This window comes from Eutrigla gurnardus, assembly GCF_963514095.1.
Source record: "Eutrigla gurnardus genome assembly, chromosome: 22".
NCBI lineage: Eukaryota > Metazoa > Chordata > Actinopteri > Perciformes > Triglidae > Eutrigla > Eutrigla gurnardus.
Genome location: NC_139933.1, coordinates 17,788,737 through 17,816,321, shown reverse-complemented (window position 1 = coordinate 17,816,321; position 27,585 = coordinate 17,788,737). Strand labels below are relative to the sequence as shown.

The 27,585-nt window shown below is 45.9% G+C and overlaps 2 protein-coding genes across 14 annotated transcripts in view; one reads left to right on the top strand and one right to left on the bottom strand.

Moving 5' to 3' along the window:
* The first annotated feature begins 105 nt into the window (after positions 1 to 105).
* g6pc3 (glucose-6-phosphatase catalytic subunit 3) lies at positions 106 to 3,767 on the top strand. The gene is made up of 6 exons (XM_084039542.1): positions 106 to 545; positions 1,609 to 1,715; positions 1,815 to 1,905; positions 1,989 to 2,107; positions 2,324 to 2,465; positions 2,582 to 3,767. The coding sequence occupies exons 1-6, from the start codon at positions 328 to 330 to the stop codon at positions 2,919 to 2,921; spliced, it is 1,017 nt and encodes a 338-aa protein (XP_083895668.1). The 5' UTR covers positions 106 to 327; the 3' UTR covers positions 2,922 to 3,767.
* Positions 3,768 to 3,773: 6 nt separating this feature from the next.
* The window catches only part of tanc2b (tetratricopeptide repeat, ankyrin repeat and coiled-coil containing 2b), a gene marked incomplete at its 5' end in the record, with an annotated part of 118,639 nt that continues 94,827 nt past the window's right edge, over positions 3,774 to 27,585 (bottom strand). For 7 of the 13 annotated variants that reach the window (XM_084039518.1, XM_084039519.1, XM_084039522.1 and 4 more), the window contains 22 exons: positions 3,774 to 8,488; positions 8,635 to 8,735; positions 8,823 to 8,969; positions 9,653 to 9,744; positions 11,051 to 11,080; positions 11,932 to 12,064; positions 12,586 to 12,761; positions 13,191 to 13,314; positions 13,541 to 13,674; positions 16,644 to 16,737; positions 17,431 to 17,640; positions 17,730 to 17,966; positions 18,229 to 18,351; positions 18,447 to 18,555; positions 18,926 to 19,086; positions 19,520 to 19,687; positions 20,322 to 20,600; positions 20,871 to 21,040; positions 23,409 to 23,640; positions 25,326 to 25,450; positions 25,539 to 25,820; positions 26,997 to 27,035. In XM_084039518.1, the coding sequence (XP_083895644.1) occupies positions 6,433 to 8,488; positions 8,635 to 8,735; positions 8,823 to 8,969; positions 9,653 to 9,744; positions 11,051 to 11,080; positions 11,932 to 12,064; positions 12,586 to 12,761; positions 13,191 to 13,314; positions 13,541 to 13,674; positions 16,644 to 16,737; positions 17,431 to 17,640; positions 17,730 to 17,966; positions 18,229 to 18,351; positions 18,447 to 18,555; positions 18,926 to 19,086; positions 19,520 to 19,687; positions 20,322 to 20,600; positions 20,871 to 21,040; positions 23,409 to 23,640; positions 25,326 to 25,450; positions 25,539 to 25,820; positions 26,997 to 27,035 (5,222 nt within the window). In that variant the 3' untranslated portion in view covers positions 3,774 to 6,432. The remainder of the gene's footprint in view (positions 8,489 to 8,634; positions 8,736 to 8,822; positions 8,970 to 9,652; positions 9,745 to 11,050; positions 11,081 to 11,931; positions 12,065 to 12,585; positions 12,762 to 13,190; positions 13,315 to 13,540; positions 13,675 to 16,643; positions 16,738 to 17,430; positions 17,641 to 17,729; positions 17,967 to 18,228; positions 18,352 to 18,446; positions 18,556 to 18,925; positions 19,087 to 19,519; positions 19,688 to 20,321; positions 20,601 to 20,870; positions 21,041 to 23,408; positions 23,641 to 25,325; positions 25,451 to 25,538; positions 25,821 to 26,996; positions 27,036 to 27,585) is intronic. The other 6 variants (XM_084039513.1, XM_084039514.1, XM_084039517.1 and 3 more) reach the window with 3 other exon arrangements.

Here is a 27,585-nt window from a genome sequence, read left to right as displayed (position 1 = left end):
TGTCGAAGTATACGTCGCGTTGTGGTCATTTATTCAAAATAAGACGAACATATATTTGTAATTTAATGCAGCTAACGCACTGACGTTTAAATAGTCCACTTAACGCTGCGCGTGTAGATAAACGTAAGTATAATTTATTTAATCGAAGCACAAAGCTGTGGCTTTGTCTTCCCATTCAACCGCTCTCTATTCAAAGTGCTCCCCACACCGGCCATTCAGAGGTACTACAACCTTAGAGGTACTACTGCTAAATCGGGGAGAGCACACACTTCCTGAAGTACACAAATATTAATCAGGCTTGAGGTGTATGTTTTTGGGGGAGAAGACATGGAGGACGTGTACACCCGAAGCATCTGGATGGCCGAGAATCTCCAGGAGAGGACGATGAGTCAAGAAAAAATGTGGCTGTTCATCACTCATGTCGGTGATCCCAAAGCCGCCTTCCTGCTGGTTTTTCCGGTCACATATTTCCTCAGTCGACGAGCCGGGGTCGCCGTGCTGTGGGTCGCAGCTATAACGGAGTGGCTGAACTTGGTGTTTAAATGGTAAGGCTAAAAAGAAAGCAGCTAACATAATCACTGTTGTTGTCTGTTGGCATGTTAGCATGGAGATAAACGTGATGTTGACACACACATATCACACACGTCGTGTCATGTATATACAAAGACAATTTGAGTGTTTTATTCTTTAATATTATTTATTTTTTAATTCTTTAATGAAGTCCCACCGTGTGTACCGTCCGAAGTGAAACCGACACAAGCGGAACCTTTCGTCAACAGTACAGTTAATCGTGGCATTTCCTCATTGATAAAATCAAGTCAAATTTTGATTACATTGGCTGCTTATGACAACACCACATTTAGAATAGCTATTATAATTATTTACATCATCGTTTTTATAGACGGATCCATGGGTCACATATTGAACGTGTAAGGCAGTTATATCTACAATGGAAAGAGGAGGTTAAATATATATTCAAATATAACATATAATAATTATCTTAAACCTTCAGACAGGCATTTACATTTTTGTTGTTGAATATTAGCACGTATCAATGTAGATGGAGACAAAGTTGCTGACAAAATGGGATTTAATAGAGATTTAATAATTCTGACAGTGATATTTTAGACATTTGTTTTTGTACAGTATGAAATAAATGAACAACTGATACAATGGATGTTGTAGGTTTCATATTAATGGAGGTAGGTGAAAACGTGCAGGACTAAATGCAACATTCACGCACAAATAGTTTGAGGTAAGTGTGAGAATTGTAAGGAAACTGTTGAAAAAGAAAGGCAAGGCAACTTTATTTGTATAGCACATTTCATACACAAGGCAGACTCAAAGTGCTTCACATCATAAAACAAAGTGAGAAGAAAAAAAAATATATAGAAAAGGATTAGGATAAGTTCGCTTTTAGATTTTTAAAGGGAAAGGAGGATTGGACAAACAATGAATTAGTAGAATCAGATGTAGGTTCAATTTATAGTACAAATACTCCCTAAAGTCATGTTCCACACACTGGTACAGTAAGGTGGAAATCAAGAGATGTACAAAACTGTATGTTGTTTTATATTATGTATTGTGAATTACATTTTTTCTTCCCAGGATGCTGTTTGGAGAAAGGCCGTTCTGGTGGATAGGTGAATCACGTCTTTTCATCAACAAGCAGCCCAACGTTCACCAGTTTTCTTCCACCTGTGAAAGTGGCCCAGGTAAGGAGCCCGTAAAGACAAAATAAAATATGTCATCAGTCGTAGAGAGTACACCCAATGCTTTGTACAGAGCCCTAAAGCTGATGTCCGTCTTCTCAGGGAGTCCGTCGGGCCATGCGATGGTGACGGCGGCAGTGTGGTGGGTCGTGGCTTCCTCGCTGGGGTCGTTCTTATACTCACGTACTCGCAGGTAAACAAATATGACCAAAGCACAGATAAAGATTTTAGAGGACAGAGCTATTTTTGAATGACTGCCTGTCTGTGTGACACCAGTGTGATGCTATCAGCTGCTCCCTACCTGCTCTACGTGGTGATTGTGGTGGCAGTCGGAATCTCCAGAATCTTCATTCTGGCCCACTTCCCTCACCAGGTCGTAGCTGGCTCCATTACAGGTCTGAATACAGTTTCGTGCACAAGCTGAAATGTTGGAGTGTTGATTGTGTATATATTACACAGTATTAAGGAATAGAAACAAATCTCTGATGGGTGAAAACACTTATATTGTCTCACAGGATACACCATCATATCATGCAGATGATTATCTAAGCAAGAAAAAATTGTATATTTTTCATTGCAAATTTGAAATGATGGACCTACTTTTTTTCCAGGATTCATTCTGGGGATTGTTCTAAGCCGCAGAGTACCAGAAGGTCGCCCCCTGCTGTTCTTCTTCAGTTTAAGCTTCGGTCTGCTGCTCAGTACTCTGATGCTGCATGCTGGGCTGCAGCAGCTGGGAATCAACCTCTCCTGGTTTGTCTTTTTATTATGCGTGTGCATTGATGAGTCTGTGCTGTGCATAATAAGCCTTATGTGGTGAAGTAAAATGTTCTTGCATTGACTGGAAATGTCTTTTTTCTATTTCGCAGGTCTATTGCTTTGGCTAAGAAATGGTGTAGCCGTGCAGAGTGGATTCGTTTGGATACGGCCCCGTTCTCCTCTCTGACGCGAGACTGCGGGGCCCTCCTGGGTTTGGGGCTGGCCCAGTACTGGAAGCCTGGAGGTTGGTCTCTGCCTTGGGCTCCACGGGCTTTGTCTCTGGCCCTTTCGTCCATGGGACTGTACCACGTCAATCGCCTGCCACTCCCTGTCCAACCACAAGGACTCTTCTACGGCCTGTTCTTTGTCAAATTTGTCATCGTGCCTCAGATCGTCATGGTGCTTGTGCCTGGACTGGTTCACCTTTTCACACACAAAAAGAAGGACTAGAAACAGTTTTCTGTCTTTCATCCCTCAAGAGACTATAGCTTTCTCAGAGTTGAGCACTTTTGATGGTGATAAAGCTGTAGTTAGTTAGTCCATCTTTGTTTTTGTTCTCATAATTCAGCTGGAAAGTGTCTTAAGTAAACAGCTTCATGCTTTCTTTGATGAGATTACATGATCCTTAAGTGTGGAGATTGTATCAGATTTTTAATTTACAGGCATTTAAATACCACTGTAATGAGTGTTAATATTACAATATGTTTTTTGTTGGAAAAGTGTAGTTTTGAGTCTTTGCACATTAAACATATGCCACATGACTTGAAATCCCTACTAGTCAGGGTCTAGCATTTGAATGTTACAAGGGAACGGATGTAAGGAGGAAGGTCTGAGGACTGAAACACTGTTCATTATGTGAGTACAAGTGGTTCAAGACAGTCGATCCTGTGATCATTTAGTTTCTCGTCTGCAAAAACTTTATAGTGCACTGATTGTTAAGCAGGAAAGGTCAAACAAGCACTCCACTGATTTAGTGTTGCACTCCAAAAAACACTGAACAGTTAAAAATGTCAACGCAGCAGAACCAGAAGTATCTTCTATTTTTATATTACCAATAATAAAGTTCACATTTGTGCTGATGTAAATTAGACAAATAAACATTCCATAGTATGAGGACATCCAATGCAACAACTCTATTTGTTTGAACATTAATAGTGGTATTGAATTGCATCACACTGGACACAGCTCCTTACTCTGTCGACACACACTGGGCTTGTAAACCAAAATTAGAAAATGACATGTGTACGCATGTTGTATACTAAATATTCTGTATCAAAATAAATGACTGACATGCTGGTCGTGTTTCAGTTGGTAACCATTTATAAATATGCTCTTTTTTCTCTCTAATACATAGGTTTGACTGTACAGATTACAATCAGTTATCATGAGATAAAAACACATTCTTTTTTATTGTTTTTCATTAAACTTTTTATCACAGCGATCTGAAAGCTCACATTTACAGACAAGAGAACTCTGCTCAGCAAGCAAATACATTAAAAGAAAAGAAACAGAACCTGTTGCCTTTTTGTCTGGTGAGGTTGAAGGAAAATGATAAGAACAGTTCAGGGATAGCAGTCTCCTTATCTTGATCCGAGCGTCGTATGGCTCACCGGGCCAGAATGCTGCTAGACACATTTTTCGCTTGAGCTCATGGAAAGAATAGAACATGCATCAGACTATTTACAGCAAACTAATATACACAGACAGCTCGAAACCATACACCCTCATGTATTCTCAACTTAGAAGTCTTCTTAAATTAAGTATAATACAGGTAATACCTTCATTGCTGCAAAGTGAAGGAGGTCATCTCTCTCTGGTAGCAGGTGAAATCTAGAATGAACTGTCCCTCTTTAGATATTCTTTATCGGAGAAACCAAAATAAAAATGCTACAGACAAATGGTCTGTAACTTTTCTCACATATACAAATCACTTTTTCTCATTATTCCACTTGTTTTCTTCTTCTTGTTGCAGTAGATTCGACTTGATTTCAAAACCAGCAGATTAGACTGGCTAACTTAGAGATATAGGGCTTCAATGTGTCTATTTTTGATGACGTGGAATACTTAAATATGATCAGCCTCTGGAAACGGACTTGCATCTCTAACAAACCTGCGCTGGGAACGTCTGAGTCAGTATATACAACTTGTGCTAGAAAGTCTATACATCTTCACCGGTTTAAAAACATTGTTTGCTCTTCGTATTGTCATTAATCACTGCTTTGTAAAATCATACTGATGATAATAATCTGATGACAGTCTGGTATCACTGGTCAGAGGTCTGCCTGAGCAACACGCGCACCCACTTTCTCCAAAGTCCACAATCAAACAACAAAGTAAGTTAAATACATAAAGTGCACCCTTAGTTAAGAACTTAACAGGCATTTTTAGTGCAGAGGTGGGCGGGATCAAAACGGGTAGAAAGAAAGGACAGAATGCAGGAGGAAGGGAAACGTCTGTAACAGTGGTGGTGTATGCATTTGCTTGCTTTTAATCGCTGAGCACTATCCATGTTAACCCATCACTAGCATATGTACTCTCACTTAGGAACATACAGCGTGATTACGGTCGGAGGAGGGAGGAGGGACAAAGGCGAACTCGGACACTCATGATAAAATCCCTCACCACATTCATTGATTGATTCCTGCAGCCGGATATTGAACTGGAAACTAATTTGTTGCACTTGAGGCCAGATACATCAATCAGCCTTGAAAACAAAGAATTCTGCGGGGAAAAAATCAGACGAGCTCATACACAACTACAGCAGCTGATGCTTTGCAGGCTATGTATCATTAAGAGGTCTGTGATACAGCAATTATGCTAAAAAGTCATGTCTGAACCGCAGGAATTAGGTGAAATGATTGAATGGACAAATTCTTTTGGGGGAAAAATAGGTTTTGGGGTCGTGTGCAATAGTTGGATTTTTATTCAGGCAAAATCGCTTTAATATCAGCTGAAAGCTTGACTTTTAAAAAGTGCCATCATGCACTTTGTGGTACTGTGGGTACGATTTGAATCAGACATTAGTAGCTAAACCTTCTCTGCTTCTAGCTTCTCCAATGGGAGGACGTGCTGCTTTTCTATTCACATTATTGTTAACTGTATATCTGCTGGGTTTTGGATTGTTGTGTTGGATGGACTATTTTCTGACATTTTGCAGAAAAGATGAGGATTCATCGATACGGAAAATACTTGTTGCAGATCGTCGAGGACATATTTCAGCATTTTCTTGCATTAAAACCACAACAAACACACTGGAGGTATTTAAATCACTCAAAGTTGGTCCGATGTCCCTCGCTCCGTACCCTGGTCGGCTTTCCACACCCGTACCACTAGCGGTGAGACACGAAGGCAGGGTTAACAGAACACAATTCAAACGCAAACTATGTTTTCTTTCTATGTACAATATATAACTTAATTATAAATATTGTCATTTTTCTCTAAGTACTGAGTTGTTGAGCCATTTGTATTTTTCTGAGCAAATGTACAGTATTGAACATATAATATTGTATTACATAGAATAGAGCCTACTAGCAACCTTGGTTAAGAGCACACTTTGAAAAAACAGAAGATGGATACAGAGTCCGATGATTAGTACTTTCACTCTTTCAGTCCCCGCCCGTCGCCGTGGGAACGCTGTGCCACGCGACATTTTTGGAAGTGTACTGGTCTTTGATTCCGTATGAGATCAGAACTTAGACCCTCCTGTTACCCACCTGTGTGCAGAGTATGATAATGAAATAATCGCTTCTCACTGTTAGTTATGTTTTTTAAGATAATGTCTCACACCCTCAGTGTGTGTGGTTTTGCTCTCTGACTGTCTCTGCGGAGTTCGTTAACATGAGTTTTGTCTGTGTCACATACACAAGGGTCAGCAGCGTCTGCTGTTGAGCTAAATATTTTTCTCCTCTCATTCTCCTCCCAGTGACAAACCCAGTCCAACCGTCCAATCACAGACAGGCCATCACACATTCGACTCCACAAATGGTCTCTTTGGTTTGATGGGGGAGGTGGGGCCTTGGGTCCGGGAGTCACGCGAGAGCTGGCGGTACATGTTGTCCTGGTAGGCCTGTGCCACGGGCAGAGTCCTCGCCACCTTCACGTCTGGGTAGGTGGGCACCTGGCTGACCCGCTCCAGGATGTCCCCGCCGCCGCGGGAGCCGTTGGCCATCTTGCCCAGCGAGGGGGGCTGGGTCTGGGTGTAGTAGTCCTCCTCCAAAAGGTGTCCATTTTGGGCATTGTTGGTCTTGTTGTAGTAGGCAATGTTGCCCAGCGAGGTGGGGGGGCTGTAGGTGGAGCCTTGCTGGACCAGCTGGCCAGGCGAAGTGGGGCTGATGGCAGAGTCCATGGAGGTCATGGCCCTGGACCGCGAGGGCTGATGCAGGTACTGCTGAGTCCGTGCCGTCTTGTCGATGATGCCCATGAAGGGAGTGTTCCGAGAGCGCGTGGCCTCGCCCGGATACAGACCCCCGCCACCCTGGGAGGGAGAGATGGGAGAGATGTCGTCGCAGGCGCGCTCGTACGTGGCTTGCAGGGGGATCTCCATCTGCTGGATGGAGGAGGAAGGCCTGAAACCCGGTGCTAAATTGGAGGTGGATCCGGTTGAGATGTTGTTACTGGAGGGGGAGAATCGAAGGCCTACACTCTGAGAATGGATGAGAGGCCTGGGGGTGGGCACGTGCTGCTTCAACTCAGTAGTGTTAGCACTGACGGGGCGTCTCACCATATGTGGGATCTCGGGAGAGCCTAGCTGGCAGGGGGGCATGGCGTTGGCTCGCTCCAGCACATGTTCGGAGACTGGGTAGTAGGCGGCCGACTGGCTGCGGCTTATCTGAGGCGTCTGGCTGTAGCGGACGCCCCCCGGGCCCCCGCTGCTGGCGCGGTAGGCAGAGGAGGGGCGCTGGGGTAGCTCATCCTTCAACAGGCCCGACTCCATAACCCCTCCTCGGCCACCGTGCTGACAGAGGGCCCCAGAACTCAGGCTGGCCTGGACCTGGGGCATGGACCGTCCATCCAGGGAGGGCTGGTACACCAGCCGGCTCTCAACGTCCACTGAACCCCCCTGGTAGCGGCCGCCCATTGAGTGGCCCATCTGGCCGCTGTAGATGTTGTTGCTCATCACATTGCTGGGCTGGTTTGTGCGGACTATCTGGGCTATAGAAGGCTGAAGACGAAGGCCTTGGGCTTGGTGGTGCTGCGAGGACAGAGAGGGCTGAGAGCTCAGCTGGAAGGACCGCTGGCTGCTCATCTTGGAGAGGGGGGATTTGGGCCGGCCGGGGAGCTGCTCCGTCTGGTAGCGCACGGGCGACCCGGACTGGGACCTGTACAGGCAAACGCTCTCTACCGGCGGACTGGCTCTGTACTGAGCAGCGCGACGTAAAGGGGAAGGCGGTGGGCTCTGGTGATCCATCCCCTGACCCCCAGGACCCATTGAAGGCGGGCTGAAGCCGTAGGACGACTGATGCACTGGGGAGGTGTGAGGTGGGCTGTGTCGATAGTGGTTCTGATGCGTCGGGGAGAGGGAGGGCGATGTGGGCTGGTATGACCCGCGGGTTGGAGAGGACATGGAGGAGGAGGTGGGGTGGTATTCGTAGGGCTGGCCCATGGGCGAACCTCCCACTAAATAGATCTGATCAGGATGTGTGGGGGAGAGCGGTGGGCTCTGAATGATGGGAAGGCTGGAAGGGTTGGTGAGAGACTCGGGCGGGGGCAGACCCACAGACATGGCCTCCAGCTCCTGCTCTAGGTAGTCCTCATCCTCAAACAGGTCCTGGACGGGCTCCATGTCCTCCAGTCGGGGCTCTGGGGGAGGGGGGAGAGGCATGGACAGGGACTCCTCGTCTTCTGGGGGAGGCGTAGGAGGAGGGGAGGGAGGAGGCTCCAGCTCCAGCTGCTGGTGCTCCTCCTGGCTTAGCATGTGATATTCCTCCTCCACCCGCTGGAGCAGCCGCTGGATCTCTCGGTTGTTGGGGCACTGCCTCATGGCTTCATTCAGGTCCTCTAAGGCTTCAGGAAATTGTCTGGAAATTAGGGAACGATGGTTAATTTTGTTAATGAGTCAGAATGCATGTGAGGAATGTAGCTACAGAGACAACTAAACATTTAGATCTACATCTATTAGAACATCTATTGATTTGAATATGTTTAGGGATAAAAGGGAACGTACCTGCTGCTACGCTTGGCCCGTGCTCTGGCATAATATGCCTCATACGATTTTGGTTTCAGTTCGAGTGCCTTCGTAGCAAATTCCTCAGCCATCCCAAAGTCCTGGAGAACAACACCCAACTGTGATTATTAGAGGTTTGGTTATTTGGTGAGGAGAAATGTCTGTGGAATCGTCCTCGACAGACTTACGTTCATTTTCCTCCGACATCGGGACAGGTTGAGGAAGAGCGATACTTTGAGTTCCCTGAATGTCTTGAGGTCCTCGCTGAAGCCTTCGCGTGGAAACTTTTTGAGGGCATACTGATAACGCTGCGCTGCCTCCTTCACCTTCCCCTTCTGTCGGACACAAAGAGCTCTAGTTATCCTACTCTTCACAGGAGAGTCAGACATAACCATAGAAGATAGAAGGTACCTTTGAAATTATTACAATACAGATATATTAAACAAGTCGAGTCATGATCAGGAGAAGAACTTTCATTTTCTACATGGTCCAAACAGTGTGAAGAAAATCATGTATGATTATTTAAGAAAATATATCATTTATGTCAACTGACACTGACGTAATATTGCTCATAACAGAAATAGCTAATATCAGTATATGGTCATTAAAAAGTAGTATATGTGTTATTGGTACGCTATTTCAAAATAATACCAATAATAACTTAAATTACATTTATAATATGACTAGAGCTAGATATGCTTAGAAAATATGTAGGAAATGATTATAGACAATTATCTCTTTTTTTATGTATTTATTTGTTTTTATTGGTTTGTTGTTATTGATGTTTTGGTTGTACTTTTGTTTGGTTGTGTTTTTCTAAATTACATTAGCTTAATTTTCTTTTCCCTCCTTTTTTTGAATTGTTCTTTTTTGCCTCCCTCGTGTTAAGGGAAGATCTGTGGCATTTTATTTGATTTTTTCATTATCTGTCTTCTGTGAAGTCTCGTCTGTGTCCAAATCAAATCTTTAATTCATTAATGATGTCCTTGTTTGGGAGTGCAGGGCCCCGTTCTCTGACCTTGTAGTAGCTGTCCCCCTCCTCGATGAGTTTGCTGAGTAAGATGATCATGATGTCGGGTTTGGAGGTGGCCATGGCCCATGTGGCTGGACCTGGTAACACAGGAAGGAGCAGATGAAGACAAACACACAGTGAGAGACACACAGCAATAAGCAGAGGAGGAGGAGGAAGGAGCGACTGGGAGTCACATTACACACAACAATAATAATAGGGATGAGGACGACAGCCAAAATGGGGGAATGGAGGAGAAAAGACAGGCAATCCACTGCAGAGAAAAGATTACAAAAAATTGTCTCTGACACATCGAGAACACGGTGACCTCGCGATGGGACGTCAGACCTGGGTCAAATGCTATTTGGCAATAATTAAGAGTGTTTGTTTTACTCTGCTGGGAGTCCAGTTTGCCCAAAAAAGGAGTGCAGAATGAGCACATTTTGAATCGTTTTCAAACGGTGGATTCAATTCAATTGTCTGCAAATGTGTTTTGGCCCAGGCAGAGTAGATGTATAACAAACGTACATAAAACGCCGTCACGTCTTTCTATTGAGACACATAGTCTGTCTTGTCAAGAAGTGCGGATGGACAGTAATTCTTTGGGCGACTGATTCAGGGATGTGATCAATAATCTTGTGTCCTGATTTTATTAAATAAAAAGGTGAAAAACAGACACTTAATCCCTGCAGACAGAAACGGTCAAACAAACACCCCATGACTGAAACGGATGTGTCTTTAATTGTATCTGCAATCAGCAATCCTTGACATACATGTACACACACACACACACACACACACACACACACACACACCACAGGGATGAAAGGGAGGGGGGTCTTGCACGAGGAGACACAGGGCACGATCAACAGAAGAGGCAAGCAGGAGGGATAAGACAGAGCTCTGCAGGCGTTAGCTGTCCTCTGAGCTGGTGCTGGTGGTGAGGTAGGAATGCTGCTGACTGGCCTAGCTGACACTGAGGGGGACGTCTGGAAGATGAACAATGCACAGCACAGTGGTTTATCGCCTCAGTCTGTGGTGGCGGTGGCACAGAGGAATTACAAATACATGCATCTCCGCCCAAATCACGACCACGCAAGTGTTACTGAGGGCTTCCGTCATGCATCTGTGGGATGGAAGGTCAACACCTCGGGACAAAGTCACAGGCCGGAGGCCGGGCATGCTGTCATTAACCACTTTGGATGTTAGCATCTAACCTCTAGGCAATCCCGACTGCATCACTGTCAATGCTAATACCTTTGCGTGTTATTATTTGTCAGTTTTGAGAAGGTGTTTTGGTAGCTAAGCTGGCCTGCCGACACTTAGGGCGACACAGACAACACAGAGAGAGGAGATAGAGCTGTCAAAATGCCTGGTGGGGTGAGAAGTCGACAGCCTTGGCTTTACCTCGGGGCCGACTGGGCAGCGTCTGACATCCTGGGGCCGGAGAGAGAGGCGGGGGCAAGAGGGGGGTAGAAGGAGGAGGAAGGAGGTCATGAGCAAGGGGAGGAGCGTAAGTGGGAGGGCAGAGCGAGGGAGGAGGGAGGCAGAATTGCCAGAGAAACAGGAAAAAATAGGGAGAGTAGAAACAGCGAGAAGGTGAAGAGAAAGAGAGGTGATGGAGGTGGAGGTGGTGGAGGAGGAGAAGTGAGAAAAGGAACACAAAAAAGCAGCAGTGAGAAGCGGAGATAAGTGACTCAGCAAACAAAAAAAAGGGAGGAGGAAAAAAAAAGGGAAAACGTAGATAAATCGAAAAAAATAAAAACATCGCAAGCTATTAACAACCTGTCTCTGAGCAACCGCGGAGGAATCAGGAGAGAGAGAGGATGTGATTGAGAGAGAGAGAGAGAGACAAACAGACAGACAGACAGAGAGAGAGAGAGAGAGAGAAAGCAAAACAACACTGAGGCAACAGTTGTACAATCAAAAGGAACTCACATCAGAGCCATAAATAGCTGAGGAGAAGCAGCGTGATGCGGTACGGTGAAAGGTGGGGGAGGGGAGGGGGGTGTAGGACGTGGTTAAAGCTACATGGAGACACAAACCTGAACCCATGGCTTACAGCAGTGAAATGCTACGGCGCTCTATAATGACCAGCGGGGAAGCGTGTACTTAAAGGAAAGTGGGTCTATCATCGTTGGATTCTCCCTTCCTGGTCTTTCATGCAGCTCATGCTTGAACTCCAATGCTTGACCTTTCCCACCAGAATACAATCTCCAATCGCATCTCATGTTTCATGTCAAATAACGACAGACGCGTGGCGCTTCAGCCCGTCGACCCGCTCTTACCTATCTTGGCTCCTTTCTTGAGCAGGGCGACCACCACCGACGTGTTCCTGCAGCCCACCGCCCTGTCGAGAGGACGCATGCCGCTGTAGTCTACGTGCTCTATCATGGCCCCGTGGTCGACCAGGAACTGGACCTGAAGGGACAGAGATGTGGAAGAGCCAATGACATCATGACATCCATCTGCAACCACGGCTCAGCACAGATCATCAAACCTTCCCCCACCCCCTCACATGATGACATGAAATATTTGCATCGTTCTGCACAAAATTGTATATCAATATTATCTTATTACAGTACAGATTAGAGTGTTTCATTTTATTCTACTCTATTCTATTTATTTTTGGAAATATTTTGGAAATGTATTTTTTACTTTTACTTATGGTGCTGACTGCAGTACTTTGCTTTATTGTTTACTGTTTTTGTTTGTAAATATGATGCACAATGAATACCAAGGCAATAAACTTCTTTCTGATTCTGATTCTATTAAATCCGAGACACTTCATTTCAAATGCTCAGAAGGAGTATTTGTGTCGACCGCTGCACATTAATCATTCAGCATCTAGGAAACAGTAAGAAGCCAAACACCATTCGGAGAGGAGGGATACCTTCAGGTTCGACATCCAGCCCTCATCATTCACACATTTACACTCTTACCACTTCAGAGTCGCCGTAGAAGGCAGCCAGGTCCAGGGGCGTGCGTCCGTTCTTGTCGGCGTGGTCGGTGGCGGCGCCGCTCTCCACCAGGCAGCGGACGACGGGCAGATGTCCCTTCAGACAGGCCCAGCTGAGAGCCGTCAGACCCTCCTTATCCATCAGAGACAGAGAGGCTCCTGGGAGGGGGAGGGGAGCAGTGAGACACGGCTTCTTTCACTCCAAAGAACTCATGGCTTCATTCATTAGGCTGCAATTATTGTAAACAATCACACTCATTTGTATTAGTGCAGTGGCGTTCATATGGAGGACGACGGGGTTTAGAAAGTATAACACTCTGATTGTGTGACATGAGAAATACATTACGTTTATTAAAAAAAACAAAAACAAAACACTTTTTCATTTTTTTTAAACATCAAGAAAAGCATTATATTATAGGGACCACAAATGAAGTGTGCATTTTTTGAAAACCATTTTTAAATGTAGAATGTATTTACAGCATCGTTTACTTTTTCCTATATGTACAAATGTGTTTAGATTTTGTTTGAACATATTTGCTGTTAAAATCTGTTCCCAACCCCGTTGTTTAAATCTCTATAGCACCCTACCTTGAGCGAGTAAAAACTCAACGGTCCCCAGGTGTCCTTCTGAGGCGGCCATCATTAGAGGGGTGCGACCCTGCTTGTCAACCAGGTTGACATCGGCCCCGTGCGTTAGGAGGAGGTCCACGATCTAAAACGATGCAGCAGCCATGTCATTATATTCATATAACAGCGACTGGATGCTCTCTGTCTCTTGTTTACTGTTTGTGAGATGAAGAACATTTAGTTTCTACAGCACAAGAACGACTTCATCACTGCCTTTGGAGTAAGCAAAGTTTAGTCTCTGTGAAGTCTGTGCTCTGATGCTTTATTTAAAAGGCAAGTGTTAAAGCGAGGGGAATCAGGTGGCCGCTGACCTGCCAGTGTCCTTGCCGGACGGCGCTGAACAGCGGGACGATGCCTCTCCGGTTGGGCTGGGCCACGGCCGCCCCCTGCTCCAGTAACAGACGGCAGACCTCCAGCTTCCCCCGACCGGAGGCTGCAGTCAGAGCTGGAAGCACAGACACACGACAAGCCAGGGATGAGAGGAGGAGCAGGGGACACGGTGGTGCACATGTAGACTAGTAAGTCATTGTTAAACCCAGATAACAGATGGATTTGGCCGCTTGGGGGCAGTGGAAACAACACGTCATCACCTTTTAAGTGGATACCATATTTACATGTTGAGTGGCTACAGGGCAGCGTGATGATTCATTTGGAGTCACACTGTCAAATATTCAAATCCTGAGGGGCAACATCTGGCTAAACGCTCCACTGTGTTCACCAGCTAGAGACGAAGGTGACTGAGCAGGTAGAGTTCACTGGGTTCACCTTCTGCTGCTGCTAACAAGCTACTGAGCATGGAAACAGCTAAACACAAGCTAAAACTTATAGAGTCATACATTGATGGATGTTATTCTAAAAATATCAATTATGGCTGATTAAAAAAAAAATCTATGCTATTAGAGAAACACAGCATTCCTGGGATTCATTTTAAAGCAGAGAGGAAGAGAGGAGAAGAAGAGGACACAGGTGTAGAGAAGAGAAAAGGAGGCGAGACAAGATCGGAGGAAGAGATAGAGGAGAGGAAAAGAGGAGAGGAGCGATGGCAAGATGAGAGGAGAAGAGAGGAGAGGAGAGAAGAGAAGATACCCTTGAGATCTTGTGGAAGTAAAGGCATCTTCTGAAATGTGATGACTATAATTGGAGGGAATTAAGCGGTGGCCTCTGTGTAGCAGACCCAGAGGGTTGGTTTCAGCTCCACTGACCCTCTGGATCAGTGAGGCCGACACTCGTATAACCGGTCCTCTGGATCAGTGAGGCCGACACTCGTATAACCGGTCCTCTGGATCAGTGAGGCCGACACTCGTATAACCGGTCCTCTGGATCAGTGAGGCCGACACTCATATAACCGGTCCTCTGGATCAGTGAGGCCGACACTCGTATAACCGGTCCTCTGGATCAGTGAGGCCGACACTCATATAACCGGTCCTCTGGATCAGTGAGGCCGACACTCGTATAACCGGTCCTCTGGATCAGTGAGGCCGACACTCGTATAACCGGTCCTCTGGATCAGTGAGGCCAACACTCGTATAACCGGTCCTCTGGATCAGTGAGGCCGACACTCATATAACCGGTCCTCTGGATCAGTGAGGCCGACACTCGTATAACCGGTCCTCTGGATCAGTGAGGCCGACACTCATATAACCGGTCCTCTGGATCAGTGAGGCCGACACTCATATAACCGGTCCTCTGGATCAGTGAGGCCAACACTCGTATAACCGGTCCTCTGGATCAGTGAGGCCGACACTCATATAACCGGTCCTCTGGATCAGTGAGGCCGACACTCGTATAACCGGTCCTCTGGATCAGTGAGGCCGACACTCATATAACCGGTCCTCTGGATCAGTGAGGCCGACACTCATATAACCGGTCCTCTGGATCAGTGAGGCCGACACTCATATAACCGGTCCTCTGGATCAGTGAGGCCAACACTCGTATAACCGGTCCTCTGGATCAGTGAGGCCGACACTCATATAACCGGTCCTCTGGATCAGTGAGGCCGACACTCGTATAACCGGTCCTCTGGATCAGTGAGGCCGACACTCATATAACCGGTCCTCTGGATCAGTGAGGCCGACACTCATATAACCGGTCCTCTGGATCAGTGAGGCCAACACTCGTATAACCGGTCCTCTGGATCAGTGAGGCCGACACTCGTATAACCGGTCCTCTGGATCAGTGAGGCCAACACTCGTAACGATAATTGGAGTTGAAAACAACGATGCATCGCCCACAAGCATAAAACAAGATTTTACACACACGATAAACAAACCCTTAGATTCCTGTTTTAAAAGAATCCTGACCCAGATGCATACTAAGCGGGACACGTTCTGGTGATTAATCAGCGTGTCGGTGCCCCCTGGTGGACAAACTACGTATGTTGCGTTTGTCTGATATATAAAGTGATATCTGCGATGAGATAACATCAGCTGATTTATCCGTCTAGCTCTAGTTTCAGCACTTTGATACACAGTTCAGTGAGTTTATCTGCACACACACACACACACACACACACACACACACACACACACACACACACACACACACACACACACACACACACACACACACACACACACACACACACACACACACACACTCCCTTCCTCCCGGCTGTTAGACAATAATGTATTTTCAGTTGACCTATCCAGTAACACTAAGGATTAAAATCATCTTCCAGAACAATTGTTATCCTTTTCATCCCCTCATAAACAACGGAGTCCGTCCTCCCTCTCCATCTGACAGCATGCAGCCTTTTCTAGCGCCGCAGCTGGAGAGTTACGCCCTCAAACAAGGTTTTCCTGGCTTCAGGTCACAATGACACATTACATTTCTCAACACCCCCCCCTCCCACCATGGGACAATCAGACTAGTCATTTCTGAGCCCCCCGGAGCGTTCATCCCGCCTCCCTCCTGTCTGCGCTCCAATGACACCACCGCACCGCCATCAGCATCTGACGCAGCAGCAGAGTGATCCGTCACGTCCGCACTGCAGCTCTGCCTCGCAGTGCCACGCGGGAAAACACACAGCCCCTCTCACTAAACACGCCTTAAAGGATCCGCTGTGTGAGTTCACTTTGTCACATGTTGTCCAGAGAACGAGGGGTTCCTATCGCAGTCAGACGATTCACATCGTGGTTTCCTTTAGTTACAGGCAGCATACAAGGCTCAATCCAACCGCCCGGGAACACATCAACACATGGAAATGTCATCATTCAAACAACTGTATTTATTACAAATCCACATGTTACTGAATTAAACATCATAATTTGCCTTCGCCCAGTAGTCATGTTTTATGGGTAGACCCGTACGGATCACAGATCGGCTCTGGTCGTCACACAGCTAACATGAACCGTATTCACAGTCATCTTGGATGCACATCTTTATGGGTGTCATGTCTAAAGTAGGTGCTCTCACCTGTCTCCCCCCACAGGGTGTCAAAGTTATTGATCTGAGCCCGCTCCACCTCCTCTTCGTCTTTCTCTGGCAGGTCCAGCAGGTAGGACACAATCTGACGGGGACGGAGAATCCAGATGACACCATTAAAGACTCAAATAAACATAACATGTGTTGTCATGAATCTGCTTTCCTTTTGAATGGAATCTTAGTATGTTCTGATGTAAAATGATGGATTTTAGATGACCACCAATCAGCTGATTGTAGAGTATCTAGTATAACCCCTATCCTTACTATTCACCTCTTTTCCTTCTCATCACACTCTCCTTCCCCCCCTTTCTCCATGTACTGGTTCCTTGAGTGCTTTGTTACATTTTTAAAGTGTTTTTCGCTCTCAATCTGTTGGACAAAGTGCTTCATCTGATTGCTTGTCTCCTGGCACTCGACACTTTAAGTGACTAGTGTTCTGAAAAATAATGGCAGTAAAACATGTGACAAAGTGTAACCTGCACAGCGTCACTGAGGAACTTCTCTGCCAACGAGCCAAATGTTGTCATTTGTGTTTGTATCATGAAGAAGCTGGCATTAATCATCATTAACATTTCAGTGTCTCCCTGTGAACTGGTGACTGTTCTGAATGACATACTGCAGGCTAAGCTGATTTAGTGCATTACAGAATATATATTTGATGATTCTCACTGGACTGGATGGGGTTGCACAAAGCCACAGGAGGTCATAATAGAGTGAAGCACGATTTCCTCAGCAGCTGTACTAAAAGGAGCTCAATGATCAGTGTGAGTGTTGGTACCTCTGTGTATCCCATACTGGCTGCAGCGATGAGGGCCTGCTGGACTGCGTGGCTCTTGGTGAAGGCCGCCTGCTGTTGGGTTTGTGGCGACTGCTGCTGCTGTGGCCCCATGCCCCAGTCACTCTGGATGAGGTACTTCACCACCTCCATGTGGCCCCTCAGGGCCGCGTGAACCAGAGCACACTGGCCGTTCTTATCCAGGTGGTCCACCTGTGGATCAGGAAAGATGGCTACATGTATCTCCCAGCGCCAAGGACATACTACGCTCCTTCACACTCAATCACACCAAACCCACGTACCTTCGCTCTCCTGCGGCAAAGCGCGGTCACAATGGCCATGTGTCCCCCGGCGGCGGCGTAGCCCAGTGGCGTTAGGCCGCTCTCGGACGGAGCGTCCACCGAGGCGCCGAACTCCAGCAGCAGAGCCACCATGTCCATGTAGCCCAGGTGGGAGTGGACACACAGCACGGGGGCGTTGTTCAGCACCTCCGTGCGGTAGTTCACGTTGGCGCCGCCCAGCATCAGCAGCCGGCTCACCTGGACGGGAAGAAACAGGACTAGGATTGCTACATTGGGCACCTCTGCTAGTCAAGTGGCGGCTCACGTCCATGTCTGTCCAAAATGTCATCACCACAAGATTTGATCCTTGTCAGGATTAGCATATGCATTCTTGGGAGGAAATACAAAGTTAAAACACCAAAGCATGGATTCAAATACTGAAACCTTCCCAGTCTGGAGGGAGGAAGGAAATATGTTGAAATATTCCTGAAGCTCCTCTCTGCCGTGTCAGCGCCCGTACCTTGATGTTGGGAGTGTAGAGGTTTCGGAGGGAGGAGAGCGCGGCTGAAAGGCCCTCCGTGCTGTAGGAGACCCACAGGCCTTGCAAGATGGATGAGGAAACGCCGACTTTCTTGCTGAGACCCTTAAAGAGAGCGATGGATTGTAAATATTCATTACTTTGGAGCCACAGCTGCGTGGGGATGTGTGTGGGGATGTGTGTGACAAATAGTGGTATACCTTGAAGATATGTGCTTTGAGGATGTGATGGCCCAGCTCGATAGTCTGCTGTCTGTTCAGCTTGTTCTCCTGCCGAGAGAACCAGAAGGCCAGTAGGGTGTGACCGCTCCTGCAGAGAGGACGGACAGACTCCTTCAGCACCTGAGACTCATCAGGCCTTACAGCGTGTTAGCACCTGTCGCTTTCCATGATAACATGGGAATAAAAGGCTCCTACACATCTCTGCTAGATGAACGGACTGTAGCAGCGACTCACAGAGACATTTAGATTCACCGATGGACTACTACTACATTTTTAAAACAAGCTTGTTACTTTAGTTTTAATGCATTTCAGGGGTATTATCGATTTGCCTGTTCTTTTTCACTTTTCCTTGAGTTGAAGCAGTACTTCTACTTGAGTATAGAACGTCTTTACTTGAGGTAACACACCGTCTCTTTGAGTGGTGCATTAGCAGCTCAACATTCAGCATGAATCCTCACCTCGGGTCGCAGAGGAACTTGGTCTTCTCTCCTTCTTCCCTCCAGATGAGCCACTCCCTGAAGGACGGGTGAACAAACATCCTGGTGCCGTCCCTCCTCTTCACCAGGAAGACCGACAGGTTGTCTACACGTTGGCTGAAATCCTCCCAGTCCAGCGTGCCCTGCAGCCACACATCGTGTTCATGTGATGTTGTTACTCATTTTTGTTGTTGCATGGAACATCTTTCTATCACTTACGAAAGTGCTTTTGGGAATTTATATATATATATGCTGCTTCAGCGAGACAGGAAAGTCATTTGTATGGGAACAGTGTGTTCACAGTGAGAAGCTGTTTGGAAAACGAACTTTTCAAGGCCTTTGAGAACATCTGGCTGTGCTGAATAAACATTTAACAACGTGCTCTGAAACTTTCATTGAATGGAATCACAGCACGGCAGAGTAGCGAGGGATGACATCACAAGGCTCGTCTCTTTTTAATTCAGCTCTTGAAAGTTATTCTCTGGGAGAAGGTTGACTTTAATACTGGAGAGTCGTTTCATAATACATCAATCCCACTGACGGCCTTGAGACCGGCGTCTATTTCAGGACCTTTACCTGCAGCGAACCAGAGTTGATGGCCTGGTAAATCTGCTCATCGGTCAGCGGGTGAAGCGAAGCCACGGCGACGTTCAGCAGAGGAAGCGCCCGCTCGAACGACGACTGTGTGGGGAAGCGCATGTTGCACTGCAGCAGGTATACCTCGGCCAGGTTGACTGGAACCACCTGAGGACGGGAAGGGAACATGTGAACCGGCGACGCTGATTTCATCTGGAGCCGCTTTACAACCTGAATAATGCATGGTGTTTGGACAGCGCGTCTTCCACTATTCCACGCCGCCCTCCTCCGAGAGGGAGAATGTGAATTTTATCAGTCGTCATTTTATATGGAGTCTGAAAGCGTCTCTGAATACATGAAATGAAATGAGCCTGGGGGTGTGAGATAAAATATTTCATTATGAAAAGCACACTAAAACAATTCGGCTGCATTATTTATCAAAAAAAAGGTGTCAAAGAAAATATTTTATGAAACTATTTTTACAAAAGCATGTCAGAGTGCAGGGTTTCGCCTTTCCATGACTTGAATAGTCTTTTTTTAGACAATATTATTGTATTTTCAGACTATTATTCTTTTTACATTTTGGCAGATTGCAGTGTGTACAGACAAACTAGCTCCACATTAACTTATACTGAAGGAAAGGTATACAAACGTAATGACATTCAGGCAGTTTCTGGAGTTTTAAGAAGTGTCTTTTCTAAACTAATTGATGGATGGACATACTGAGATGCCATGAAGATGAGAACAATATGTCTGTCATATCTGTGTGTAACCCTAAACACACAAAGCAATAAGTCCTCACCTTATAGCTGGAGCTTTTGAGGACAAGGTAGCCCTTCTCGATGAGGTCAAAGGTGAGTTTGAGGTACAGGTAGGAGCCCTGGCTCAGGGCCTTGAGGTGGGCGCTGAGCTTGCCGAAGGTGGTGTTGTCCATCTTGCCGTTGAGTGAGATGTTGTTCTGGATCTCGGGGCTGCTGTGGATGCGGTGCAGGATGTAGCCCTGCAGGTCCTGGTCTATGGCGTCGTTCTCCTCCAGGCCGTCCAGCGAGATGCGGTGGAACGGCAGCGCGTTGGTGATCTCCTACACAGGCGGAAATCAAAAAGTATAACACGTTATGAATGACTAGACTACATCGGTGTGTTCCTCGTGAAAGAAAAGTAAAGGGATCTGGTCGCCTCCTGTTAATGTAAAAGTAACCCGCTGGTGATGATGATAGAAGCCTCTTTTAGCTGCGAGTGGCAGCAGCAACACAATAAACAGCTGGTTGCTGTTAAAGCACTTCCACGCTTAAGTTGAAATAAAAACCATTTGGAATAAAGCAGCGGGATTAAAACGTGTATGAAACTCTACCTGTAACGTGGTTCTGACTGTGACCACCAGCTTGAGCCACGGAGGGAACTTGTTGATGGTTTTGGAGAGGAAGGACACTATGGTGTCTCCGTAGTCCGGTTTGTGGAACTCTGCCTCGTTCAGACCGTCGATGAGGATGATGAGGTCTTCCTCAGAGTTGATTTTCCTCTCTGGAAGAAAAGGAACGAGCATGAAGATAAGATACTTATTTGTATGTTTAAAATGATGGATGGTGATAAAAACAATCTGCATCTTGAGCGTCATGCTTCACTTTAGAACAACGGGAATAACAAAATCAAATGTTCTGGCCTGACTCAGCAGAAGCTTGGAAACAAGAAGTTAGTCGGAGCTTCCTGCTAAGCCACAAATCATATTTCACATCATGTTTAAAAACTAATCATCACAGATTTGAATTTATATTTATTATATATTTATTTACATTTAAAATGAAAACTTGGAACGGTCTAAGCCGAGCAGCTGTGCTTTGTTTAATAAGTCAGGAGCTTTAAGAAAAGATCAGTTCCAGCATCGAGATTAAGAACTTTGATCTTGATTATACAATGTGCACAAGTCGCATTTAATATCGCACACCGAGGATTCCAGTCAAACAACAAATTTAAGAGGGATCAATTATAAATAGCCCAAAAGTACTCTGTTTGATACTATTAAATGATTACGCATCCGAGTTTATTCTGAAGAATGTGAGGAAACACAGTCCAACAGAGCAAATACATCAATGTTCTGCTGACAGAAAAATAGAGCCAAAAATAAATGTAGTTTTCTAAAACGTATACTGTATATACTTCAGTGGTTCACAGCCACTTTTGGACCAGCACCAGCGTTACATTATTTTGAAAACAAACAGCAGCCAATCAGAAAGCTGCTTCGAAGATGCACTACATTGCCAATAGTATTGGCTCACCTGCCTTGACTTTCATATGAACTTAAGTGACATCCCATTCTTGATCCATAGGGTTTAACATGACGTCGGTCCACCCTTTGCAGCTTTAACAGCCTCAACTCTTCTAGAAGGCTTTCCAGAAGGTTTAGGAGGGTGTTTATGGGACTTTTTGACCATTCTTCCAGAAGTGTATTTGTGAGGTCACACTGATGTTGGAGGGAGGGCCTGGCTCTCAGTCTCCACTCTAATTCATCCCAAAGGTGTTTTATCGGGTTGAGGTCAGGACTCTGTGCAGGCCAGTCAAGTTCATCCACACCAAACTCTCTCCTCCATGTCTTTATGACCTTGCTTTGTGCTCTGGTGCACAGTCATGTTGGAACAGGGAGGGACCATCCCCAAACTGTTCCACAAAGTTGGGAGCATGGAATTGTTCAACATCTCTTGGTATGCTGAAGCATTCAGAGTTCCTTTCACTGGAACTAAGGGGCCAAGCCCAACTTCTGAAAAACAACCCACACCATAATCCCCCTCCACCAAACTTTACACACACGTGGTACAATGCAGTCAGACAAGTACCGTTGTCCTGGCAACCGCCAAACCCAGACTCCTCCATCAGACTGCCAGATGGAGAAGCCTGATTGGTCCCTCCAGAGAACGTCTCCACTGCTCTAGAGTCCAGTGGCGGCATGCTTTACACCACTGCATCCAACGCTTTGCATTGCACTTGCTGATGTATGGCTTAAATACAGCTGATCGCCATGGAAACCCATTCCATGAAGCTCTCTATGCTGTTCTTGATCTAATCTGAAGGCCACATGAAGTTTGGAGGTCTGTAGTGATTGACTGTAGAAAGTTGGTGACCTCTGTGACCTATGTACCTCAGCATCCGCTGACCCCGCTCCGTCATTTTATGTGGTCTACCACTTCTTGTTGAGTTGCTGTCGTTCCCAATCACTTCCACTTCTAATCCCACTGACAGTTGACTGTGGAATATTTAGGAGTGAGGACATTCCACGACTGGACTTGTTGCACAGGTGGCATCCTATCACAGTACCATGCTGGAATTCACTGAGCTCCTGAGAGCGACCCATTCTTTCACACGTTTGTAGAAACAGTCTGCATGCCGAGGTGCTGCTTTTATACACCTGTGGTCATGGAAGTTATTGGAACACCTGAATTCAATTATTTGGATGGGTGAGTGAATACTATTGGCAATATAGTGTAAGTTTCATTTTAACAATGGTAATTTCTGCATTCTGGTGAATTTGTAGCATTTTATGGTGGAAATGTCTTCATGTATGTTGATAAAAACAGAAAATCTAAAGATATAATGGAATATAATCTACTCTACTCCATTCCCTTCTGTGTCTTTTGTTTGGGGGAGTTTAAATGTTATTCATGTCAATGATACATTTATTCATTTTTAATTTATTTACAAACCCCAGAATCTCATATTCAAAACTTTCTGAGAATTCAAAATGTCCCCCATATCTGTGTTCGCTAGTCGAGAATGAACTTACAATATCTCAATGTACATCTATTGTGTGGCTGCTCTGATCCCTGTGTGTCGTAACCACTACGGACTCATCTCAGTGTGATGAATTTGAACAGATGGTAACTAGTAATCCTTGACAAACCTTTGTAAAGTGCATCCAGGGGCTCCAGGACCCCCCTCCTGAAGGAGGCCAGGGGGTCCTGGACGCAGGAGCGCAGGCTCAGGATGCTCTGTAGGTGCGGCTCCCTCAGCAGCTGCTCCCTGTAGGCCACGAGGTGCGGCGAGCGGCACAGCAGCGCCGCCACGTTGTGCACAAACTCCGGCACCAGGCAGGTGTAGGCGTTATCTGCCTGGCAGTAGTGATACGCCACCACCTGGGGGCGACAGAGAGTTGGGAGAAGACAGCAGCCCAGGTCACTCAAGAGAAATGAAGAGGTGAACACTTCCTGGTAATCCTAACCATGACCAACCTTGTGTCAACGTCAGGCAGCGCGGGAGTCAGATGACACTTTTAGATCTAACCAGCCCTGTCAGAGCAGCGCCACTTTTCCCAGCGTCCACCTCTGCTACAACTCATTTGGGATAGACTTCAACCTCATGGTGGATGATTGCAGTATAATGAAACAGAATACTTCTCGTTTCGCCGTACGGTTTCAGCTATTAATAATTCATGGCTTCCAGCTGCCGAGAGAGAGTGACGCGGCGTTGGCTCCTGCATGCTCATGTGTGAGACAACTGAGGCAGGAAGAGTCAAGTGTTAAACCGTCAGATTTCACAGACGTGGACTCGCATCGTGTTTATGATTCAAGTAATGAGTGAGTCTTTGCACAGAGATGCAGCAGCATTAGGGAGTGGTGGAGATTACTGGAGGTTAGTCAACCAAACAACAGGAGCAGGTGTGAGTGACCAGGCGCTCCCAGCGACTCAGAGATCACAAAGAGTTTGAAATGCCTGCGATCAGACAGCAGCGAGGAGAAGGGATGAAATAAAAAAGATAGATTCATCAAAATGAAATGCTAATTTTTTGTTCACAATGAGATGAAGGCCTTTAAAGCATAAGGGGTGAAAAAGAGAGTGAGCTCCATTATTAATGCACAGAGTTAACAAGATCTAATAGCCTGGCTGGGAAATGGCTTTCTGCAGGTATTAATATTTCATAAGACTCCCTGGCAAAGTTGTTTTTTTTTTCTTTTCTTTTTTAAACACATCTGCATAATGCATCAGGCTGGGCCCGGGATGCAGATGGCTAAGCAGCATGGGAGGGTGACCGCGGTGCGACAGCAGACGTGAAGAAGGGCGGGAAAAGGAAGACGGGTTTCACACATCAGAGTTCACAATAGAGGCAGGTTCAAAAGTTAAATGTACCAGTAATAGTGTTATAAAAGCCAACAATTAACAGGAAGTGAGCAGCAGAAAATGTGATGATAGCTTGCAGATGGTGTGAAGGAGCGGCTCCACGCTTTTATTTTGGAAAAAGAGCGAATCCTATTTAGACATTAAAAACAAGCCGTTTAAAATAATCTCAGTTTTTTCAAAATACGGATGAACCACGGTCTGGAAATACCACGCTGAACCACAAACTATTACATGTACTATTACGCCACATCAGCAATATTATTATTATATATATTTAATTATTAACCATCATGTATTCGGTTTTACTCTTTGATGAAGAAAAGATGAAAGAAAGAAGTTACAATACAGTTGAATGCAAATGAGAGCCCTGGTGTAATATTTGGTGATTAAATAAAACATGTTTTTTTTTTAATTTCAGACAGCCGTGAAAGGAACATGTTAAATGGAGGTGTGGGGAGGTATACATTTATGTTGCATTTATCTTCTTGTTATATATGGCCATCAATTGAAAGCGATACAATGACGCAGACACACGTATTTTTGGACGGTAAAAACATATTTGCATTTCTAAAAGAAGCCAGTGGGAGGAAACACACCAATCAACCACAACAGCATTTAGGTACTTAAACATTCCACCCACATTGTTTTGGAAGTTGTCTGAAATGTGTGTGTGTGTGTGTGTGTGTGCAGGTGTGTCTGCTACCTGAGACGCCAGCCTCCTCATGGCTTCTTCCTGACGCCGCCTCATCTCCGGGGTCCCGGGACAGCTGCCTCCTCCCAGGGTGCCGTGCGTGGGCTGAGGCTGCGTGAGAGGGAGCCCCTCTCCATCTGGACACGAGAGACAGCACAACACGGAGTGAAGCATCTCCAACGGTTTCTACAAGCAGATCACGGGAGGAAACGAGCGGCTGCCTACGTTTGGGTGAGGCCTGAGGGCTGTCGGAGGCGATCTGCCTCATGCGGGTCCCGTGGCAGCTGAGCGCCACCAGGCGGGAGATGATGGCCGTCTTGCCGAAGCCGATGTTGCCCACCACGGCCACGCCACGGTTGGTGCTGGCGTTGGGGCTGTTGAGATGAGCGTCGATCTCCTGGAAGAGCCACTCACGGCCCGTGAAGACGGAGTCCATGGTGATGCTGGGCACCTCAAACAGCAGAGGTTTGAGAGCGATGTCTTGAGGCCGATACGGTGCAAAACGCACTGGCAGGGTCAAGGAAACGGACAATCAGCAGCTATAGGCCACATTCATGTACGTACATTTAACTCTTACAAGTTACTTCCTTACTGTGTGTAAAAGCCCCTCTACTAGCATGATAATAATATTTGGGTGCGTACACATTGCAATTAACAAAATATGTTAATTGCAATGCACACACATATCTATGCATAAATGAGAAAAAAGTATTAGTAGTACAAGTATTTATCATCCATGATAAAGATTTGATGTTTTAATTCTCCACTGATTCCATCTTTAACACATTTACAACAAAATAAGTGTGTTAATGTAGAATTGAAGGTTACAAATATAAAGGAATACAAAATATTGTCATGTAAGTTGATTGAGAACACAAAAAGAAGATAACATCAAAAAGGCTCCTTCTGAGATGATCTATACTTATGGATCAATGAAAGGAATATTATTGTGCTTGTTTTAAATTTAAATAAAGATGGAAGGGCTGTGGTATAAAATATGCTCTGGTTGAATGTGGGAAATAAAAAATATTCACCATGATCTCACTACGAGCTTAAGATGAAGCAGGAATAACGTAGTGTGAATTCATCTTAAGAACTCAAAGGGGGAAGACTCATTTTACAATTCAGATTTGTTTGCTTTGAGCTCATTTTGTTGCGAAAGAAAATTTGCATGGAGGGAGCGTCTGCCGTGGTTTCTTCTCACTAGAGGGAGTCATTAAACCCAAAGTCCTCCAGAGGTTGCATCTTTCCAGCGGAACATATGGAACCACTAAAGACTAACGAGTGTAAAATGAATCCGTACCTCTGAAGCCGTGTGATAAATTCAGTGTAAAATGTTGCCTGCCACTTCTCAGCACCGTCTCCCGGGTGCCGTCTTTTTAAAATCGATTTGAGAATTAAAAAAAAAAAAAAAACATGCTCCCTTCTATCTAGTGTGTGTCATGGATTTCAACAGTATGTCAACATCTGGTAATTACGCCTCACTGAGGATGCGAGCTGCACGTGAATCATTTCACTTTGCTGGCAAAAGTGTGTGTGTGCGTGTGTGTTTGTGTGTGTGTGTGTGTGTGTGTGTGTGTGTGTGTGTGTTGTAAAGCGTTGGCCAGGGAGATTTGGCGACTGTGAGCAGAACAAACAGAAACGTGCCGCCTGATGCAACAAATGAAAATTAAAGTAACTTACGTGACTGGGATTGCCAGGCATGGGTGTTATTAGCAGAAGCTGAGACAAAACAGCAAGCAAAAGACAGAAAGAGAGAGAGACAGAGAGAGAGAGAGAGAGAGAGAGAGGGGGGGGGAGAGAAAGACAGACAGTGAGGACAAGAATGGGATCTGGCAGCATTGTGTCAGAGCACAGGACAAGGTCAATGAAAAGAAACAAACAGGAAGCAGCAAAAACAGCATCAGCACATCATGATGTGAAATATGGGGGAAGCACCAGACCGGGGGTCGATCAGCTAATTGAAATGCTTTGAATTACATCGAACGTTTTCCTCGGCTGGTCCAGAGGGGAGGTTGGAGAAGGTTGGCACTTTTGGAGGGAATCTAATTGGTTCCAATGCGCCGTGCGAGATCAATCAATCCCCATAAAAATAATTGAATCCAGTTCTAGCAGTAATTTGACCCTTGGATGGGGCGACTCCGACCTCCATCCACAGACTACTGTGTGTGACTTGCAGGCTGCTGAAGGAAGCCACATGTCAACAAGAAGTACTTTACGGATCGACCTTTCTTTTTCCTTCACAGGGTTCCCGCTCTTTTCTAGAGACGAT

Coding starts and splice junctions, on each gene's coding strand:
- g6pc3 (XM_084039542.1), top strand. CDS start 328: ATGGAGGACGTGTACACCCGAAGCATCTGGATGGCCGAGAATCTCCAG. Junction 1,716..1,814: donor CACCTGTGAAAGTGGCCCAG/GTAAGGAGCCCG, acceptor CCGTCTTCTCAG/GGAGTCCGTCGGGCCATGCG. Junction 2,466..2,581: donor CTGGGAATCAACCTCTCCTG/GTTTGTCTTTTT, acceptor TCTATTTCGCAG/GTCTATTGCTTTGGCTAAGA.